Source organism: Nilaparvata lugens, chromosome 3 (assembly GCF_014356525.2).
Source record: "Nilaparvata lugens isolate BPH chromosome 3, ASM1435652v1, whole genome shotgun sequence".
NCBI classification, from domain to species: Eukaryota; Metazoa; Arthropoda; class Insecta; order Hemiptera; family Delphacidae; genus Nilaparvata; species Nilaparvata lugens.
Window position 1 is genome coordinate 69,181,945 of NC_052506.1, and position 23,421 is coordinate 69,205,365.

At 35.5% G+C, this 23,421-nt stretch overlaps 1 protein-coding gene across 1 annotated transcript; it reads left to right on the top strand.

The window, feature by feature from the left end:
- Window positions 1–31: 31 nt before the first annotated feature.
- LOC111052141 (TBC1 domain family member 25) lies at window positions 32–21,629 on the top strand. The gene is made up of 8 exons (XM_039422876.1): window positions 32–499; window positions 1,212–1,321; window positions 2,331–2,426; window positions 3,237–3,381; window positions 4,455–4,634; window positions 13,915–14,045; window positions 17,139–17,376; window positions 20,274–21,629. Exons 1-8 carry the CDS (start codon window positions 443–445, stop codon window positions 21,627–21,629), a joined length of 2,313 nt encoding a protein of 770 aa, XP_039278810.1. The 5' UTR covers window positions 32–442.
- Window positions 21,630–23,421: the final 1,792 nt, after the last annotated feature.

Genomic DNA, 23,421 nt, shown 5'->3' on the forward strand with positions numbered 1-23,421 from the left:
GTACTAAAGTCTGTCATAATCAGCTGTTGGCTGGTTTTCTAGAATTGGACATGGATAGGTTAATTTTATTGTAATAATATGTTTTGCCCGCTATTTAAAATAATATTAGTTTAAGTATATGTGTTGTATTTGAATAGATTTAATACTCTATACATTGTGTAAGGTATCAAAATTGTATAAGATAGTTATATGTATTTATAAAGAATTACTGAGAGGGAAGAACTGAGGTGTAAGTGGCTTACATAATGTATGTACAGTATAAGAATTCTATTTTTTCATGTATTTCCATATTGGAATGAAAGTGAATCACAAGAAATATTCTAATATGTGTAAAGATGAATTAGTAAAACTACTGAACAAACGTTTACACTCTTGCTGTACCATCTTACATTTGAATTCAACTACACATTGATGCAAAATTCCTGTCAATATTATTTCTATTATGGCAACTTCTGGGCAGTATGGCTATAAGAGAGATGCTATCAGAGTTAAAGTTATGGTAAGTTTTTAAGCTATGTTGTGTATTATTCAGCGGAAATCATGTGTCGGCGCAAAAAGGACAGTATGTGTGATAACTCCCAAATAGCATCAGCTTTTATAAATGAATAAAAAAATTACAGAAATAGCATGCAATTAATTTCAGCTGACTAAATGATAAATCAAAAGTTGTTGTAGAACAGACGGACAGCGAATTTGGTCTTGAGTGAGTCAAAAGTGAGAACTCGCTAACGCTCGTCCAACTAAATTCTCAACTTTTTAAATTATTGCAGCAGCATTATCTATTGAAAGTGCATCAACCTCATCACATGTTTTTTCAAAGTTTTCAGAATAGTACAGAGACTACAGAGCAAGTCTCCCAACTTGTCAAAATGGAATGTTTGACTTTGTAATGTGGATTTTCAGATAAGATGAACTAAGCAATTCATATTAAAATATGCACTAATCCTAAAAAAATGAATTTGAGTCATTTTGGCTAGATGGCTCTAATTTTTAATGGTATCTAATTGATAGCATAATATTTATTTAGATTTTTAGTTACTAAGGATCAGAAGTATTCGGCTATTAAGTTCGGCAATGTAATATTGCTTGTAGCTGTTGTTGGTAAATTTTCAATATTTGACAGAGTCCTTTGGTATAGTATGAGTATGGTAAGCAGAATTTTGTTATTATAATATAAGTAGACATTCAATAATTCATTTGTTTTTTTACAGAAATATGAAGAGCGATTGCCAACCGAGAATAAGAAGTTCAGTGTGGATCCTCAGATTACATCTTTTGAGGTCTTACAAAGTTTCCTAGCCAAGGCTTTTGATATAAGAGGGTGAGTATCTCATTTATTTATATTTGAAAAAATACACGTGTATACTTCAATTTAAACTTTCTATTGTTACATTTAAACAATTTTACTCTCACTGTATGATTTCTGCTTTTTTTAATGAGAAGCCATGACTATACATCTCTGGTCCGGTGTTATGTTTTCCAGATTGCATCTAGATAACTTCAATTTTCACTAGTAATAATTGCTTCTTTTCAATTTTCCTTTGGTAAGTCTGAAATGAATAATACTTTTTGCACTTTGATTCTATTTCATTTTGTACTATTCGTTAATAAAATGTAAATTGACCCCATAATATTCACTCCCCAAGTGTATTAATTTGAATTGATGAAATTAATCAATCATCTTCTTTGCTAACTCACGGGTATCCAATCATCTTCATGACTATCTTTACTCAAAATTCTCCTCCCGCCTCGTAAATAATGTTCTGTACTCAGTATAACAAGTTCAATCTTGTACTTCTAGATGACCAAATATCTAGCGTTTACCCAACCTTTATATTATTGAAGCCATTTGTTTTATTAAAAAGCATGAATATGAATCTACTAGGTACCGGTGTTTCAATTCACAATAATGAAACCATGTACCGTCAGAATTTGAGGGTGGACGCTCATCGTATCACTCTTTAAGAGTGAGTTTTAGAGGCTCGGGAATAAGCTTGAATAATGTTCTACCTGTACGACTCAGGGAAGTCAAAGGGGAAATTTCAGATATCAGTTAAAGAGAGAGTTACTGGAGATATGCATGTATACGGCTGGCGAGTTTAGAACTTATTACGGGCAAGGGCAACACATGGGAAAATAAACTTTTACTCAATAAATATATATAATGAATCAATAACTCTATTGACAAATCCAAATGCCTCCTTCATAGGTGGTCAATGGATGATGGCAAATGAAATGAAATCTGCATAGCTAAATTTTGCGAAATCTCGTCCAAAAATTCAAACTAACTATAATAATATCTTCGACTTTTTAAAATTATCACTTTACAGAGAATTCACCGTTTGCTACAAGATATTAGATGATTATGGGCAGGAAACATATCTTGCTCTCCTATCAGACTGGGATTTGGATGCTGCTTTTATAAGGTAAAAACTCTATTTACTTCAATAATTCTTTGAATTTTCATAAATTACGATACATTAACTTTAGTAGAGTTACAGGCTACAATTCATTATGCAGTTGTTTTTTGACTTACCGTAATTAAAACATCAGATTCCATTGAAAAAACATTCACTCAACATTCGTAATTTGCCTCACTAGGAAAACTGTTCCTTGGATAAGATGACATTTAGAGTACTGTACGTTATGTAAAAATCCCCCAACAACTTTGATTTGTGAGCTGACATGTTATCATTATCAACCACAAAGTTATGGTTTGTGGTAAAACGCTCTCAACCTTTCTACTAACTGCCACCATCTAATTTCAAGTTGTCTCAGTCCCAAGGCTATGTTATTGTGTTATGTAGACAGGGTTACTTTCAGAACACTGTGTTTGAAATATTATCAAATAAGACCTAACTCCAACTTAAATCTATTAGAATAGTATGTTTTATATGTCTCCCCCGTAAGCTCAACGATACATTGGTTATTCATTTCCTTGGATATTAATTAACTGGTTATGAAATATGTAATTTGATAAAATAATTTGGTTTCCAAGTAAAATAGTACTTATCTTTTTTCTTCAGGGCTACTTTTAATATAAATAAAAATATAAATCTGAGTACCCTTTTTAAATTATTTCGTCACGACATGTTTCGGCTACTAATGCCATTTTCAAGTCTTGAAAGAGTCGTGATGAGATAATTTGAAAAGGGTACTCAGATTTATATTTTTATTTAAAATAGTACTTGTACAATGTTATTTTTCACTGTTTCATCAAAACATTAATTTTTCAGTGCCTCTGATCCGTACCTTGATCTGAGAGTTGATGTGAAGCCATTTGCGGCATGCTGTGAGGAGTACGACAGTCAAGGCTTCGAACATGATCTAGTAGCTGAAATTCGGCAAGCTCATAGACTGCCCGGAATAATTATGAACAAGGTAAATTCATAAGCTAATTTTCTTCAAGCCGATAAGTATTTATCACAGCATGGTTTTCTTAATTATTTGATTCGAGGCTCAATCTGATTTGTATTTGATCTTGATGGAATGATATTCATAAGCGAAGATACATCCTTTTCTATTAAAGCACATAGTTTTATTTGAACTATTATAACCTACTGGAGATCTATACTATTTAGCTATCGCCTGAGTTTGACATTGTTTCACTAATAACTTGTGTGTGATTGAAATAAACTAGGCTAGAATTTTTAGGAAGCCAACTGATGCCATTATGAAGTAGCAGGGATGAATGTATTTGACAGTGAGACATAGTGGACACCTATATGAAGTGAAAAAGGCGAAACATCATTTAACAATGTAGAAATATAATTAATGAACAAAATATTCAATTCCAATTGTAAAAATGTATTATTAAATTTATTATTTATTATTAATTTTTGGCGAACAGTTGATATTACATCAAATAAAATATACCGATATCAGCTATCTTGTCTTTTTTCTTTAGGGGTACTCTTGAATATAAATAAAATAGAAAACTAAGAACCCTTTTTAAAAATTGTTTAGTCACAACATGTTTCGGCTGTATTATGCCATTATGTTATCACCTTCTATAGAAGGCAGTGGCAAGACAGAGAATTATAACGAGGATCTCACTAGATGTATCCACTTTTTAAATGAAAACCTGTTCCTTTATACTTTGGAAGGATTCTTCACAACATATTACACTCTTGTAAAAATTGTACTTTATTCACATTTGAAAAAAAGGTTTGAACATTCTCATTAAATAGGATCTGTGAATGAAAGTTGATAGAAAAAAAATTTTCTCAGCATAATGTTTAAAATGTATAAATCATTAGTTATTCGTTAATCGAAGTGATTGATGATTACAAAAATATATAAAATTCACATTTTACAATGTATATTAGTAGTAGGTTTAATACAATTTCATAGTTGTGAAATCGGTGGTGATTTGAATTTTTAGACTTCAATCAACACAGATAATTTCTATGTATGATATATCTTCATATATCTCTAGTTAATACTCTACGAATTTTGAACTTGTTTTGAGAACATACTTTTTTATTTTTAGGAAAGTAGTGTGGAAACATCTACTCAATGTTTATCCAGAGGGAATGTCAGGCAAGGAGAGAATGGACTACATGAAGAAAAAAGCTGCAGAGTACAAGATGCTGAGGGACAACTGGAAATCAATGTTGTATAAAAATGAGGAAGTTAGTATCCATGTTCAAGTTCGATATTAGTAATTGTTCCAATGACAGTTTGATTTAATTATTTTATTCAATATTTACTTTATTTAGACATCAAAATTGAACTCTTTCTTTGAACAACTATCTTTTAAGAAACAAAATGAGTGAATCTTAGCGGAATTACAGCGACTTGATAGTATGATGATTTCAGACATAGTCGTCGTGAGAACAGTTTGTGTCAAGCAACTCGCACTGAAATAGGTGAGTGTAGTTTTGTTCCAGGCCGCAGTCGCAGGCAGCATCGTCCTGAATGTAACCCCAGCGTAGTAGATTTGATTTGCACCTTGTGACTCCTGTGCGTAGTCGGTTTAAAGACTTCCAAGTTGTGAAAGGGAGTTCACTACCACAGCTAGCACTTTCTTTCAGTTCCAGGAGCGGATTTTGCAGCTCCTCCTGCCATAGATCCAACCTTCGTTGTTCAGGAGTTTTGGTAAGAGGTACTGTTGACTGGATAAAACTCCTTCTTGACTTGAGCCTTGTTGCCGTTGGTTGATGGTGAAACAGAGGGTGTCTTGGGTCGCTGATTTGCTTCTTCCGTTCCACTTCTGCTGCGACAGTTCTGCGAATGGGTGGTGGTGCTATTCCTATGATTGGGAAAATTTTACCAATGGGTGTGGGCTTGAGACAGCCTGAGATTATTCTCCCAGTCTCATTGACCGCCGTATCAACATGTCTGGCATGTACAGAGTTTGCCCAAACTGGGGCAGCGTATTCTGCAGTGGAAAGGCATAGTGCAATGGCTGATGTACGTAGAACACTGGGGTTAGCCCCCCATGTTGTACCTGTCAATTTACGTATTATGTTATTTCTAGCAGCCACCTTCATCTTCGTGTCCTGACAGTGTGCTCTGTATGACAGCGTTCGGTCCAGCTTGACACCAAGGTACTTAGGCCACTCACAATGCTCAAGTTCTTGTTGCATCCAGTTTACTCTGAGTTTTCTTTTGGCCTCTTTATTTCTGAGATGGAAAGCGCACACCTGAGTCTTAGATGGATTGGGCTTGAGGTTATTAAGTTTGTAGTACACACCAAGATTTTCAAGGTACTGGCTAAGCTCTTCCTCCACCTTGTCAAAGGTTTTTGCTTGTACAGCCACTGCTGTGTCGTCAGCATAAATGAATCGTTTCACCTTGGGACTGTTTGGTTGGTCATTTGTGTAGATGTTATATAATAGGGGCGCCAGAACACTTCCCTGTGCCAAACCGTTTTTCTGTTGTCTCCACCGGCTATTCTTTCCCTGCAGCGTTACATAGAATCTTCTATTCTGCAGAGTGCATTCAATAAACCTTGTCAGCTTGTAATCTTTGGTGAGGTTATACAGCTTATGGGTCAGCTTTCTATGATTGATGGTGTCGTAAGCTGCACTTAAATCAATGAATGCAACTCCTGTCACCTGACCCCTCTCATAACCATCCTCTATGTGCTGTGTCAGATTGAGAATTTGCCCACAGCATGATCTGCCAGGCCTGAAACCAGCCTGCTCGGGAATCAAGGACTGGTCGATTTTTTCAGAGATCCTGTTGAATACCATCCTCTCCATGCACTTGAAAAGGTGGCAAAGTAGAGATACAGGCCTGTAGTTTTTACAGTTGTTTGGCTCTTTCCCAGGCTTCAAGAGTGCTATCACTCGTGCTTTCCTCCACTCTTTTGGAATTTGCAAAGTGTTGACGCAGTTATTGATGAAGTCCAGAAGCCAAGTTCTTGTTGTTGGTCCAAACTGTTTTATTTGCTCAGTTCTCAAGTCATCAACACCTGCCGCCCTGTGCTCTTTCATCTGTTTGATAGCCACTTGCAGCTCTTGCATTGTGAATGGGGTGTCTAAAGAGTGGTTTTCACTTTCCTGTTCTCGCTCAATCCTTGTTCTCATGTTTCTTCCTGTAGTTTTTCCATTCAAGAGGAGCTGATGAGCAATTTGGTTTGCTGTGACATCACCAATGTTCGATTTATTTGTGGTTGGGTCGTTGCTTATATTCTTCAGTAGCTTCCAGGCTCGGCGGCTGTTTCTCTTCATATCTAGCTGTTCAAGTAGGTTGCACCCAAAGTTAGTAGACAGAAGGTTGGTCACTCATCTATAGTATTTTAGTTGAAATGCAATTGGAGTGGGGGAACTGCAGCCGTGACGTAGGCTGTAGTACAGAGTAGGCAAAATATCGCATTCTTGAAAATCATACGGTGACATATAGTCAAATTATATTACACAAACATTTTCTGACATGCAAGCTTTCTGTTTCTGCCTTACAATAATTATCAAAACATTTAAATAATACAAGCATTTGCCATATAAAAGCAAAAACCCCACCTCCTAACTTTCCTTTTCAAACCCTTAAGGTTTCTTCATCTTCTAGGTCGTGTTTATATTTTGTAGTTTGGCTATACATCAGCTTGTGAATTTCGGGGATAAGATATTTTGATTCTCGTAGAACATGTGCTCGATACCAGCATGTGTTCAGTGCCTTTATAAATTTATCGGGATCGGTTTATTGCAATGCATTAATTTTTCAATATTTTTCATGCGTTAATCTGAAATTATAGTAGTATAACGTTGTCTACTAACGCTTTTCCAGCTTATTAACTTTTTCTTGTCACGTTTTTAGATTCTTGAAAAACTTTCAACTTCATTTTATTCATACAAAATGAGTGAATCTTAGCGGAATTACAGCGACTTGATAGTATGATGATTTCAGACATAGTCCTACTAAATGATAAACGATTCTGGACTCGTACTTCCACTTTCATAAATTTCGTATGATTTTATCGCTCTTAGCATTTTCATAGTTTAATTTCTTGCTTAGAATTCCTGCTCTTTGCAAGTGTGACTCTCTATCAATGAGTTATATATTATATTGGATAATATAAAGTCAAGTGAAATAATCAATAATTTACAATTATATTTCTGTTTGATTTTACCCTATCTAGATAAACTATTGATGTAGAATAACGTTTCTAGAAAAATCGAAATAATTTTTGATTTCTCTGAGGTAGTAATTAAATTTGTTGAATAGAAGTAACTTGAATGCCGCACATCTTAGCATACATATCTTTTGACGTTATTTCTTCAAGTATGTGGTTATAGAATCGCATAAAGGAAGGGAGCTATCCAATATTAATTGAAATGTAATCACGGTTGTTGCAAATCTATATATATATATGAAAGCGAAATCGCACTCGCTCACTGACTGACTGACTGACTGACTCACTCACTCACTCGCAGAACTAAAAATCTACTGGACCAAAAACGTTCAAATTTGGTAGGTATGTTCAGTTGGCCCTTTAGAGGCGCACTAAGAAATCTTTTGGCAATATTTTAACTCTAAGGGTTGTTTTTAAGGGTTTAAAGTTCGTCTTTTAGCATGTATATTCTTCTTCTCCCAATCTCTTAATTATAATTGAAATTTCCATATCATATGTTACTATAGAACTATAATCTAGATAGAGTACCTCTTCGAAACAGTTGTTAACTGGCAACTAAATTAATAATATTGTCAGGTTGGCATTAAGTTGAGTTGACTTTGTTAGGTTGGTACCAAGTTGAAGATTTAAATGCATTTATCGCGGAAAAATTGATTGGGCACTGCTACTTCAATCCTGGGAATATTATATTACTAGCCGTCAGGCTCGCTTCGCTCGCCATATCCGTTTAGCCAGACGTTTAGTCTGGACCCCCGACTGGATTGTCCTAACATATGATAAAATGCTCAAATGAAAAATGCAGGCGAGCGAAGCGATCCTGCTGATCTCATTCATGGACGATCCAGTCGGGGGTCCAGGGGCGGAGCCCCCTGGCTAGACGGATATGGCGAGCGAAGCGAGCCTGACGGCTAGTAATGTCTAAATACTATAAATTATAATATTATCATGAAAATTCTCATGCATAATTAATTATATAAATAAACTAGAATATTAAAATAATAAAGTAATTAAACTATTATTCTATTGAACTAATTAAATCAAGTGATGATGCAAATTAATGATGCTGATGAGTGCATAAGTATCAAATTATATAATTAAACCATCATATAAAAGTAATAATAAAGTGATTAAACCAAAACCTACTATTAAAGAAATGTGAAAAAGAAAAGCATTACTCAAAATGTCTCAGTAACATACTAATGAAAAGCTACCACAACTGCAACAAACCCAATACAACAAATAAATTCAATCACCAGACACATAACTGAAAAAAAAGTTTAAAAGTGAAAAAATAACAAATATTCATCAAGTTACTATGGAAATGTAGGAGATATGTTAATTAATGATGATGAAGATGATGACTAAGACGATGAACGATGATGATTATGCCGACCCTAATAATGTGAATACTACAATGAAGATGTCAATTATTATGATATGACAACAAAGCCCGAGTGATGATGCAAATTATTTTTTAAATTGAGTCTGCAAACTATCATTCTGATAAGTGGATTAATATCCCCGTCCACAAGAGTTACATGCGCACATTATTCAGAAGGTTTTCACATTTACTTTTAAAAACTAGACTGACCATCATGAAATATATCCAAATCCTTACTGTACATATTATACAATCTAGTTGCTCTTTTAATTGGAGAAAAGTACCCTACCATGGTACGGCACCTATCGACAGAGAACAAACAATGTCTTCTTGGATGTGTTGTTGAAGGCACATGCAACTTGATCAGGTTGGAAAGATGACTGCAATCAATCCCATCATGCAATAATGAATGCAGAAACAGAAGAGAAATCAGATCACGTCTACACTTGAGCGAAGGAACCCTGAACAGCTCTCTCAATTCTCTACTGGGTCTTTCGTATGGAAACCAGACTTTAAATTTCTTGTAGTACAGGAGACGAAGAAATTTGTTTTGCACTGACTCCAGTTGACTAGAAGTTATGTTGACATAGGGATTCCAAACAATTGCTGCATATTCAAGAATACTGCGAATTATAACTTTGAACAGGAATATCGGTGTATTCTCACTAGTGAAATCAACACAAGTTCTCATTATAAAACCCATTAGCTGACTAGATTTACTTTTTCGCCCATCCACGTGATCTGAAAATCCAAGTTCAGAGTCAAATATTACTCCCAAATCTTTTATTTTGGACACTCTTTCCAGCTCATTTTGGTTCATCATGTACCTATCACTGACAATACCCCTCTGCCTAGTGAACGAGATCACTTTCCATTTATCTATGTTAACAGCCAACTTGTTGTTCGTGCACCAGACCTGCAACTTATCTATGTCCTCCTGGAGTAGCATGCAGTCATCTGAATGCTGTATCTCACGGTACACTTCCGCATCATCCGCAAACAGCAAGCATTTAGAATGTAAAAAGACATCAGGCAGATCATTGATAAAACAAACAAACAATAATGGACCAAGGTTTGATCCCTGGAGTACTCCTGTATAGGTGCAATAATAATCAGACTCCTGCCCATTGATAGAAATACATTGTTTCCTCCCATAAAGGTAATTATCCAACAATTTGATGAGCTGTGCACTGAGTCCAATTTTATGCAACTTTCGGATCAATATATTGTGACTCAGTTTATCAAAAACTTTGGTGAAGTCTACATAAATTGTGTCCACTCTACCCCCTCTATCCAGAATTTGAGATAATTCATCTGTGAAGCATAGTAAATTTGAGATAGTGGACCTCCCCTTTAGGAAGCCATGTTGGAAGACGGAAATCTTAGGACCGACTTCGCCTTGAACCCTTTTGGAAATAATCTTCTCAAACACCTTTGCTAGTGAATTGAGGATTGAAATTGGATGATAGTTCTGAATCAAATTTCTATTACCTGACTTGTGGATGGGAGTCACTCTGGAACGTTTCCAAGCATCAGGGAATGTACCTGTTTTTAAAGCTAGATTGAAAATTATTTTTAAAGGTCCAATCAATAAGTCCATACCCTTTGATAAGGTATGGAGGAATACCATCAGGCCCACTGGAGCTCCTTGGCTTCAGGCTTTTAATAGAGTTTTTTATTTCTTCCTCAGTTATTGGCTCATACTCACAGAATGTCTGTAGATCTTGAGAAAAAATAGAGTTTGAAGGCCCATCCTTGATTTGAGCATTCCTACAGGTGTTCTGCTTACCGTAAACCGAGGAAAAATAATCGGCAAATGCATTAGGAATTTGTGCACCATAATACTCTTTATCTTTAAATTTGAAAGTCTGTTGATTTTGGGAACCCTTACGCTTATTATTTACATAACTCCAGAAGTATTTTATATTTCCATCCATTGCAGATTCGACCCTATGTAAATAATCAGAATAAACTTTGAGCCTTCCACAAAAAGAAAGAAAACCAACTATACATAAAAATGCAATGTAACGATGACCGTAGCTTACACACTCCAGCCGCCAATGAATGAATTAATATCCAGCAATGACAAAATTATTCATAATTATTTTTGTTGTTATGTGTAATATTTAAAATTGAAAGAGAGTAATAGAGATTAGAATCAGCATAGAATTAGAGTGAGGTAAGCTAATATGCAAATTGGAATACCGTGCTCTCACGATTAAAACATTTCATTTTCTCATTCTCAACTGGAATAAATCAAGCTATCGATCCCAATGATAAACAGTTTAAAGAGTTTAACAGTTGAAACTTCCCATCACCGAGTAGATAACAACAATAAGAGGAAGTTAGCAATTCCTAAAGGAATACAATTTTATCGTATCAAATTAATCTTTGATAGTATCACCTATCTTTGAAAGATGAGAAAGAAAACAACTGCTAAATCCATCTACATTTGAAATAAGAATTATGGGAGAAGGAATCTTTATCTGTAAGTCAAAATGAAAAGAAATTCGACAGTGAACGAATGATAAGCCACTAAAATGTAATTCAATTCACATTTCGGAGATAAAATTAATCAGAGTATAAGCTACAATCATAAAGAAACTATAGCATAAGTAGATATCCCATGGTATAGGGAATTTATGTCGCAACTTTTACTGTTATCTCAAGCTGATTACTGTCGATTATTGTCGATTTTCACTGTTTTGTTGGGGTGATAGTGTATGAACGGCACAATTTGAGAGACTACCAGCGTCATAAAGCTTCACATGAAAGAACTACGTGGACTATCAGCTTGAGATAACAGTAAAAGTTACGACATAAACGCCCTATACCATGGGATATCTACTAAATGCAATCGTTTCTCTATGCTACAATCTTGGATATTATCAATCACTCCCTCTTACCTACCACCCCTATCACACATCAACTTAACCTATGTGAACTAAGGTAATCCAAAAGTCACAATACTTATACTCGTACATGTTGCATAATCATTCCACAATATCAGTATCTTATTACAGTCTCTTTACTCTAATCAATTACATACTACTGTACCCTATCACTCAATACATTATTTCCATCAGTTTTATGTTCAACAATGCTCTCTTTAAACTCGGAAACAAAATTCTCCAAGTCAACTTCAGAATCTATCACAAACGCTCTACCTCCTTCCACGAGACGAATCTTCACTCTGCCGGCGCTGTCCACCCATACGAATTTGAAGCCGTTCTCGCGCTGCATAGTTTTGGTTTTAGCGAGCAAGACTCTTCGCACCGCTCTCAACGACCTCTTGATGTAAACAGGACTCGTCTCACCAGGGATTCCTAATTGTCCAGAATTGAGCTCCTTCCTCCTCTTTCTCCGTTGAATCAGCTCCTCAGCATCCCCTCGACGTACAAACTTGACTGCATTGCCCGACGTTGGAGGGTTATTCCTTTTCTTTAGTCGATGACACGCGTCTATGGATTCCTTCGTGGCGTCCATCCCTAGTGTCTTGCACACATCAACGACTATTTTTGTTACGTCCTCATCCGATTTCGAGGGAACACCATAAATTTCGACAGTGTTTTTCCTCGAATACTGCTCTAGGGAGTCAAGTTGAGCTGTTACCTCGTTCAACTTGTTACGCAGAGCTTGATTTCCATGAGAGAGTTCATCAATTTTTGTTTGTTGCGTTTGAATTAATACAGACTGTTTTTCGGTACAAGATTTTATAAGATTAGAAAGATCTTCACTCAGTTTTTCATGACTATTCAAAAACATAGTCTTTATCTCTGCCAACGATTCATTAAGAGTCTCCAGAGTTATAAATGAGCTATTAGAAAGTTGGACAGTATTAAATCGAACTGGGGTTGAGTCAGAATTAGCGCGTTGAAGTTTGAAATTCGAAGAACATGTTTTACATGACAAATCTCGTCCCGCGAATTCTTCTATTTCAGTATCACGGAGGCCCACACACTTCCCATGGAAATAAGACTTGCACCGAGCACAAATGATTTTGTCTTTACTATTTCTATTAGACAGATTGCAAGAACTACACACTGGCATGGATTTACTGCTAATATACACTGCACCCAACAAAACCCACAAGTCACTGACTAATATAAATACTAGATATTTTAGCTTATACGAGTTCTATTGAACGATTTTAGAGCGGCAGGAAAACGAAAACAGTCACTCAGACATTGCACGCACAGACAGAAAAATCAGATTACACGTCCGCTCGCTTCGGCTGCTCAACGATAACTGATGAGATTAGATAGCTATAGCATTGACAGAAGAAACTGTTATTGCAAAGGGCTGTTCAACAAATGTAATACTATATAGTGGGAGGAGATGTAGTGTTTTTATTGCTTTATTTCACTACAAATTATCTGTGTCTTTTTGGATTGATGCTCCAACCTTTGAACCATTCAATTCCTAATTGATTTAGGAACAGACTTAGGATAGTTTCAAATATGAAACTTTAACTTGTCTAGAACAGATGAAAGTTTTCCGAATGTTCACAAAATATGTTTAAATATTATGTCAATTGATCCATGTTTTACTGAATACTATTTTAGTTGACCAATGGAATAGGATATATTTTCGGAGCTTCCAATTTATTAAAAAATGAAATGAAATCCCTACGTGAGCAGAATTGAAAATACAAATTATTGTCTCTTGAATAGAACACTTCCATACTCTGGATATTACTTTTGACAGTTGCAGTGCACAAATGTTGAAGTTGTTCTATTGCAGTTAAAATTTGTCTAATCATACTCATTCAGTCACTTGGCGCCATGTGGTGGAACGGGTTGCTTGTAAAGGGTGATGTGGAGCCCAACTATTATTATTATTATTAAATTTGAATTGAATTTTATTAGTTTTTGGCGTCTGCATGAATAAGAATGGTGGTTTTCTGTGATGATGTAATTTGACGTTACTTACTTGGGCATGTATGTGTGTGCAGATTTCTGGTGACTTGGCCTATGTAACAAGCATGGTTAGAAAAGACGTCCTGCGCACTGACCGTCATCATGTGTTCTATGCTGGAAGCGACGATAACAAGAATATTGTCTCATTGTTCAACATACTAACAACGTAAGATTTTCAAACCTCACCTCACTCATTCTTTATATAAAAATATAATCAATGATCTTCTTTTTATAAATTCAGATTTCTAATATTTAATCTTATTCTAGTTCTAGTTAGTTTTAAAGTCACGTACATAGTTATTTCTGTTGTCAAATCGTTATTGGCTATTAAGAAATATAGTAAACCAACAAAATATTCTATCTTAATCATAAAAATTGATTATAATATCATGAAAAATATGTTTTTCGGCGAATAAAATCTATTTGGGTTCATTTTTAACAAGAACAGCAATTAATATTATAATACTTCATACTATGTCATTAAGAAAGGAATTTAAATCAACAATAACGGGGTTGGAAATGCATGTTTGATGCATTATCACTTCTAAATAATTACTGAACTGATTAACATGAAAATTTCATAACGATTTAAATTTACCGAGGATGGTTGTAGGCTTATATTAATTAATTAACTCTAATTTCAATAATTGAAACAAATTTAGCATGAAGCGAAACAAGGGTACTTTCCAAGCGTGATGAAAGCAGATTGCAAGCATTTGAGATGAGATTCCTCTGTAGAACATATGTATGTAGCAGAGAAGATTGCTACAAGAATATAGATATACGGACTCAGCTCAACATCATTTATGTATGAGATATAATGAATGGGAACAGGAGTGACTGGTTGGAGCTTGTTATAGGATGAGTGATTACCGGATCCCCAAACAGGCCCTATACGAAGCCATTAAGTCATTTATAAGAAGAGATTGCGGACGTCCCAGGAAGAGATGGGTTGATTTTAGAGGCACAGAGGTTCGGAACAGGCAGTAATGCCTAACCCATGAAATAAAGAAGAAGAAGAATTAAATTTATTCAATTTCGGCAACTCAGTTTCTCTATAATTTCCACTGACTATAACGTGAATCTCACTTAAGAACTTACTATGCTGTGAAAAGTATACAATAAATAAAGTAGAGTATAACTAAAGTATACAAACTAAAAAGTATATAGTTTAAGTAGTTTTTATAGTTTTTAAGTATATAGTTTAAGTTTAAAGTAATAAACTAAAAAAGTATATAAACTAAACTATAGTTTCAGAAGTAGTGTCGAACATTTTAGGGTATTGTTCCTGGATGATAGGAGACTACAAATGTCGTATTTGAAGTGTCCAAAACTCAGCGGTTATCCTTATAGCTGCCATTTTGTTTTTTCACCTAGGAATTTTTATCTCAAGAACGAAATGTTGTATTGATCTGAAATTTGGCAAGAATATTTATGCTATGAAGACTCAACTTTAAAAAATAAAAAAAAATCGATGTAAATTTTCAAAATGGCGGCCATTTAAAATTTTTGATTGCAAATTTCATGAAAACCGTTCACTCTACAAAAAATTTACAAGAGACAGAAAAGTTAGCAAATTTTATCAAGATTTCTTATTTATTAAAACTGGATACCTATCTTATTTATTAAAACTGGTCGAAGAATAACAAATAAATTAATATCAAATCAAATCAAATAGCTTTTTATTCACAAAACATAATACAAATTTATGAAATTTCATTTACACATTTAACAGTGAATACTCTCCACAAAGACTTGAGTCTGTGAGTGGAGAGTGAGTTCTTTCAAGTTGATTGACATTATCTTCTCATGTTTTGTACATATTATAATTAAAACTATTTCAATTGAATCAACTAACATTCATCAGCAAATCAAGAATATAAATTGCACACAATGAAATTCCATACTGGTAATAAGTATATACAGACAAATATATAAATAGTAGCTTAAAGGCTATACTTAATCATTATAAATGGCAAATTCACTAAGTTCTGAATAAGAAGGCGGATTGAATCAGTTGCTTTGCAGCATCCCTGCCAATTTCTAATAACCATCTACTCAAATGTTGCTTGTAGGTGTTAATACTGTAATTTTCAGACTGTTTTAAATGATTGGGAACGTTTCTATATAATATTCTTTTTATACTGCATGCATAACCACTTTTCACCATTAAGGGCCGTTTGCACAGTTGAGTTAAAGCTAAAGCTTTAACCAAATCTGGAATTTTTTTGTTTAAACTAAAATTCCGTTTGCACAGTATCAGTTTAAACTCTGTATTGAGTTTAAACTCTGGGAAAGTTTAAACCTCCAAAGGAAACAGCTGATAGTAAATTATTTTTCGACGTTTGTTTTGAATGCTTCTGTAGACGATGATTATTAATTAATTCAGGTTAAAATGAATCATTATTATTTGAATATAAAGATAATTATAATGGAGGAATTGATAGAAGTTTTTAAGGCGATTGATAAAGATGACTGCGAAGAAATTTTAAAACTGAGAAAAATTGGGCAAAAACGAATGATTTAAATTTCTGGGACGATAGAGAATTTTCTTAACGGTTTTGCTTGAGTAAAGCAACTGCCAATCCAGTATTTGATTAAATAAACCACTTGATAGAAAATAAGACAACTTTTAACAGTGGTCTTTGATTAGGAAATATATTTTTAATAACACATAACTGAGATATTTTGCTTTCGAGAGATTTCTAATAAACGAGGAAGACCGTAGTAGATTTAGCGTAACAAAATCGCTTTTTTAAAAACATTCTCAAATATATTTTTTGAAGAATTTCTTGATCGCTTTTCACTTTTATTGCTGTACAGCTTACAACTCTGTGGATTTTGAACAAGGAAATAGTAGCTACATAACCTCAATTTACTGATAGTTTGTAAACAAATAACAAATTTCCTGTAAAAATCAGCCTTCCTGATATTATAAACGATGACATTCTATTACCAACTTAACGCTAAATAGTTTAACTTAAACTCGATTAGTAAATGCACTGAGAAAACCGATTCAAGTTTAAACTTTCAGATTAACTTAATCGAGTTTAGCAATCTATACTGTGCAAACGGCCCTTAAACATCAATATTAGATTTTCAATTCCAATTGTATTTAAGCTTTGAAACTCGGTATGGCTCCATATGGCCATCTAGCTGTTTCTACAATGTTTTTCAGATGATCTTGTTTGTTGAAGGTCATGCATGCAGTACGAAAAGAATCTAATACAATATTATTGTGAATGTTGTTTGTTGGCAGATACGCGCTGAACCATCCAGCTGTGAGCTACTGCCAGGGCATGAGTGACCTGGCATCGCCCCTGCTGGTCACCATGAACGACGAGGCGCATGCGTACATCTGCTTCTGCGCACTCATGCGTCGCTTATCTCCCAACTTCCTGCTTGACGGCATCACCATGACTAAGCGCTTCCAGCACCTGGCTGAGGGCCTCCAGTACTTCGACCCCGTATTCCACAACTACCTCAAGTCGCAGCAGGTATTTCAACACTATTTTAGCATTCAATTGTTCAATCTAAACTAGTACCAAGGGTGGCCTTGGATTGGATAGAAACTAGGATCTATAGTGAAGTCCACGTTATAATGACAGTGGATAAAGATACGAGAACAGCGTTACTTTACTTACTTTATAATGGCAGTGGATAAAGATACGAGAACAGCGTTAGCCTACTTAACTTACTTTATAATGACAGTGGATCAAGATACGAGAACAGCGTTACTTTACTTACTTTATAATGACAGTGGATAAAGATACAAGAACAGCGTTAGCCTACTTAACTTACTTTATAATGACAGTGGATAAAGATACGAGAACAGCGTTACTTTACTTACTTTATAATGACAGTGGATAAAGATACGAGAACAGCGTTACTTTACTTACTTTATAATGACAGTGGATAAAGATACAAGAACAGCGTTAGCCTACTTAACTTACTTTATAATGACAGTGGATAAAGATACGAGAACAGCGTTACTTTACTTACTTTATAATGACAGTGGATAAAGATACGAGAACAGCGTTACTTAACTTACATTATAATGACAGTGGATAAATATACGAGAACAGCGTTACTTTACTTACTTTATAATGACAGTGGATAAAGATACGAGAACAGCGTTACTTAACTTACTTTATAATGACAGTGGATAAAGATACGAGAACAGCGTTACTTTACTTACTTTATAATGACAGTGGATAAAGATACGAGAACAGCGTTACTTTACTTACTTTACTTGTTCGCCATAATTATGAAACTGCATTAAGGGAGCAACACTCCCGAAGTATATTACACATCAAAGTGACACCTGACTATAGTGACTAGCAACTAGCCATTAGTTCTAGCTATACATATACGGATTATACAGCTCACTCGAATCCTAGCTTGGAAATGACTTCGAATTAGCAATTTCTAGCTTTTATTCACTCAACCTATTGTGTACGTTTTTTCGATCCTGTATGTGCGTAATCAAAATAAACAATGTGTGTATTTGTACTTCGATTCCGATACTCAACAAATACTTAAGCCGGCTCCAGACATGCATCATTCGGCAAACACCGAGCAGCGACTCGCCGAATCGCTAGTAGTGTGGATGGATGTTTGTCTATTCAGCAAGAAGCGAAAATTCGTGCTCGTTGTTTCAGCCGGCTCCAGACATGCGGCATTCGGCGAACACCTAGCATACTCGCCGAATCACGAGTAGTGTGGATGGATGTTTTGGTAAAATCACTTTAATGAAATAACTATGATTGGTGTTAGAAATTAGAAATTGATTTCCTGAGAAATTTACTTTTATGGATTTAGTGGATTTTCCTTTTATGCCCACGTATGTTAGTACCAAGTTGAAGAACTTACCTATATTATAATAAAGGAAAAAACTGGCTTATACACGTACGGGATAGGAAAATTATGTTTCATGTATCATCACGCCTAAACTACTGGACTGAAATTAACTTGAAATTTTGCATATAATTAACCGAAGATGGTTTTAGGCCTACTTCAAGCTCTTCAAGATTCTACTCGCTCATGTTTTTAATTAGTCAACTTTTAAAATAGACCCTTGCTGAGCACGGGTTACCTGCTAGTTAATTAATAATTCAAATCTTGATGAAAACTAGATAATAATCAGTCCCGTCCAGGTTATTGAATTATTTAAATATTTTTTTTAATCAATTGAAGTTAAAATTCTAGGGCTTTTCATGTCCTATACAGTTATTGACCCGGGTACATAGGGTTAGTTTGGTTTATTTATAAAAGCAGAATAAGCATGAAGAACATCTTCAATATCGAGATCCATGTTTATTTATTTATTTGGTTATCACAAACAATACAATACTCGAGAAAAAAGAAACAGGCTATTGCCTAAAACTTTTCCAATTTCCTAATTTAGTTTCAAATTGTCCAAATATAGGACATAGGTTATGTCCATTTCAATTTCTACACCAAATTACAATCTGAGAATATAGATTTGAATAAAACAAACAATTTTGAATTTGGATAGATTGATAGTAAAACTTTCGTAAAAGCATGAAACAAACTTTAAATTCACAAAAAAGAATGAAACCACTTAAATTTTGAGCTCGAAAATATGACGTTCACCTTAGCTACATAACAGCTCTTTCATGTTGACGGTAGATTACATTTAGTTGACGAGTATTTGCTATTCCCAAAACTAGCATTCTGCTCGGCAAACCACGCATGTGTGTAGATGTGTGCTCATTAATCGTCAAATATCTAGACGAATAGTTCGCCGAACGCCGAACATTCGCTGCTTGCCGAATGACACAATCATGTCTGGAGCCGGCTTTACCTACGAATGTCAGACGGCAGGTCTGTATAATTAATATAAGATATTATTTTCTTCTATAAAATCTTATTATTTATTGTCAATCTAATATAATAATTGTTTTTTGAGCACAGCGAATAACCGAATCATTGAATAACATGGGAATGAACTTTAATTTAATATTGTGTTTTGTCCTTTGTCTTGTTTTCTGTCCATTCTTCTCCTTGTATGGCGCTACAGCCCATGGTGAGCCTTGGTCTCCGCAACTATCAACCTCCATGCATCTCTATCATTGGCTATGCCTTTCCATCCCCTCACTCCCAAACTCCTCCCATCATTTAACACCTCATCCAAACATCTGTTTCTGAATCTCCCTCTTTGTCTTCTATTGTAGAGCTTTTCCCGCATCACAACTTTAGGAATTCTGCTCGCGGTCGTCCTCTCCACATGACCCAACCACCTGATTCTTTGAGTCCTTTTTAGATCGAAATAAATAAAATAAAAACTTATAAAATAAAGGTGACTCATTCAATACTGTTTTATTCAAGTGTATATCTGTGCATATGTGATTGTGAACTGATGTATTTACAGGCCGACGACTTGCTATTCTGCTATCGCTGGCTTCTGCTGGAGATGAAACGGGAGTTCGCGTTCGAAGACGCGCTGCGTATGCTGGAGGTGATGTGGAGTTCAGTGCCGTCGACGCCGCCCAAGGCGGAGCTGCCACTCAGCCAGCAGAGCGACGCCGAGGTGAGCACGACGCCGACGCCGGCGCCAATGAGTCCGCGACCACCGACGCGTGAGACGCCTTACACCAAGGTGTGTGCGCTGAGACGCCAAAGCTCGTCGGCGTCGCTCAGTCTGGACGGCGCACTGGCCGCTCGCAGTCGTGGACGCCTCGCCAAGCAGCCCAAGGCGCGGCCCTATTGCAGCATGGACGACAGTCAGCTTACCAACGCCAACGAAAACACCAAAGTCATCAAGAACCTCAACGAGTTCCTCAGCTTCGATAAAGGTGGCTCGTCCAAATCTCGGTCCCCTGACAACCCGTCAAAGAAGAAGCAAAACGTTGAAGACGACAGCTCACCTGAGGAGCCAGCAACTTATCACAACAAACCAACGTTCCAACAAGACTCAAATGCCAGAAAAGAAAATGGCGAACGAGTACCAACGTTCGAACAAGACTCAAAAACCAGGAAAGAGAATGGCGAAAGGAGCTCCCCAGAAGACTCATCCGAATTTTACCCCATGACCACATCTATGACCAGGGAGCTTAGACTGGAGCTTGAAAGCTTGGACAGACAGGTGTTTGGAAATGAAAAGCAGAAGCAAGAAACCGCTGTCAACTGTCTAGACGATGTGTTTGTTTGGGAAAATCCGTTGCGGGTTTCCACCACACCCGATGAGCAAGTTGACCTCGAATACGATTCCAATGCAGGCGAAATATTCGAAACCGAAGGCAACAGTGTTAAATCGGTTACACCTATCAAATTGCTCAGAAAGACAACGTCGCAGACGAGTAGTAACAGCAGTTTCTCGGAAAGCAGTTGCAGCACAAACGATGGCAGGACTAAATCGCTGCTGGAACGCCGGAAAGGCACACTGGCTGAGGTGAAGTTGCCCATTGATGAAGACAGGTACAGCACCAATGGTAATGTCGAAGAGGCCACTGAGGTGAGCAGTTTGAGGCAGCCCAGAACAGGAAGTCTACCTCCCCCTCACGAGTTCGGCGGTGGCAATCCGTTCCTCATGTTCCTCTGCATCACTGTTCTGCAACAGCATCGCGACTTCATCATGAACAAGGGCATGGACTACAACGAGATGGCCATGCACTTCGACAAAATGGTCCGAAAGCATAATGTCACCAAAGTTTTGAATCAAGCACGATCAATGTACGCTGATTATATGAAGCAATTTGATAAAGCCAACTGTCATCTCAAAGCTTGAACCAAACATATCTTGAAATTGGGTTTCTATTGAAACTAAGACATGAGCTCAGAGCGCTATTTTTAATGCCGGATCTACATGTTGGCCCGATGAAGGCCAGTGGGTGGGTGGTTTGCCAGCTTGTTGACTAGGTATTACCATGCTGGGCCAACAGGTGGACTAGGAATAAAAATGGGAGAGCAAGCATCCAATAATAAATAACATTATTCTGCTACAACAGGGAATTGTAGCTTGAATTCTGCTTGGAAGGGGATCGTGCTTACGGGTGAGGGTTAGTATAATCATAAAAGCATAAGAGTTGTTAGTTACTGTTGGTCATATTCAACTTTAGAGTCTTGATAATTCGATTATACCTCTCAAATTGTTTTTTTACAGTAATAATTCCTTGTAATTTTAGTACATCTCATGTGAACTGGAAGAATTATTCTCACTTGAATAGCACATAAATTATTGAATCATTATCTGAAAATTTGAGAGTATGTAATATTTTACTAAAATAATAATGCTATTATACTGATTCAATTGACGCTTTTTGATTTCTTGATAGTTCTCAATAGACCTCATTAATCAAACACTTTCGTAAATAAATGTTGCGTTTTTAAAGCATTCATGATTCAGATATTTCATGTAATTGTATCAACAAATAAATAAAGAAATAGATTATCCAATCAAATTAGGGTTATATTATCTTATAAGATTAACGTCCAACAGTATTAATTTAATTAAATCTGGATTTAATTAAATATTATTTTATTTTCCCATCTAAAAGAAAAATAACTATAGTCATTCAATAAACTCATCATATATAATAATTCTCTTCTGCCAATCTTTCGAATAAGAATTATCAAGACTCAATAGTAAGAGAAAATGGAACTGCAATAGTAAATATATAAATATAAACTACTCAATAGTAAATGGAACTGCAGTTATTATTCTAAAAATGTTTCCAAGGTCAACTTAGGTGACTGATTTAAGAGTCTCACCTAAACTAAATAAATTTTAACACCAATCAGTCTCAATAGATTAATTACCAACTAATAATCCAATCTCTAGAGCCCAAAGATTGTAATAAATTACCTCACATTGGCTGAAATATGTAGACAATAGTAATATCGTCATAGATTATGAAGAATGAATGCGTTTAGCAAGTAACTAGTTTTTTTATAAAACTAAGACTCCATTAGCTGTTGATCTTATTTTGTTCCATAGTTCCTTCAGTTTTCTAGTCAAAATTTGCAAATGTTCATGAATAGGAATTGAGGATTACATTTTCTCGCAAATCCAAATAATATCTTCCTAAGATAAATGAATGAATAAATGGAAAATATTTTTGATGTCCGTTATCTAATGCATTGAATAACTCTAATCATAGAAATTTTCATTATTGTCATAACTGCTGATAAAATAATAATTAAGATCTTCAACAAATTAATACGAGAAATTGAAGTCTATTCTGTGTCATCATGAATGAAAATTGTAATAACATTCCGAATCAACTTGTTGAAAGTTGTGAAGTCGTTGAATTAGAAAATGGCTTTCTTCTTGAAACTGGTGTCCATTGGTTTGCTCACAAATAGACTACTCTTTGCGTCGAAATAATTATTAATAAACCAGTGGTTTTGACAATAACAAGTCGTTTTCATCTAATATGGATATTTGCCTTCACAACACAGAAAATTGCTTATTACATTTATATTGCTTCAACCATTGATACCATTTTTAAATAAACCAAGCAACTATTCAGACAATACAATACTTGTAACTTGTATCCTGGACACACATACGATGTATA

What these genes read in the sequence shown, in the direction of transcription:
- LOC111052141 (XM_039422876.1), top strand. Translation starts at nt 443, where the DNA reads ATGGCAACTTCTGGGCAGTATGGCTATAAGAGAGATGCTATCAGAGTT. An exon ending in CCGGAATAATTATGAACAAG is followed by an intron (nt 3,382 to 4,454) that starts GTAAATTCATAA and finishes TACTCTACGAAT; the next exon opens with TTTGAACTTGTTTTGAGAAC. An exon ending in ACTACCTCAAGTCGCAGCAG is followed by an intron (nt 17,377 to 20,273) that starts GTATTTCAACAC and finishes ATGTATTTACAG; the next exon opens with GCCGACGACTTGCTATTCTG.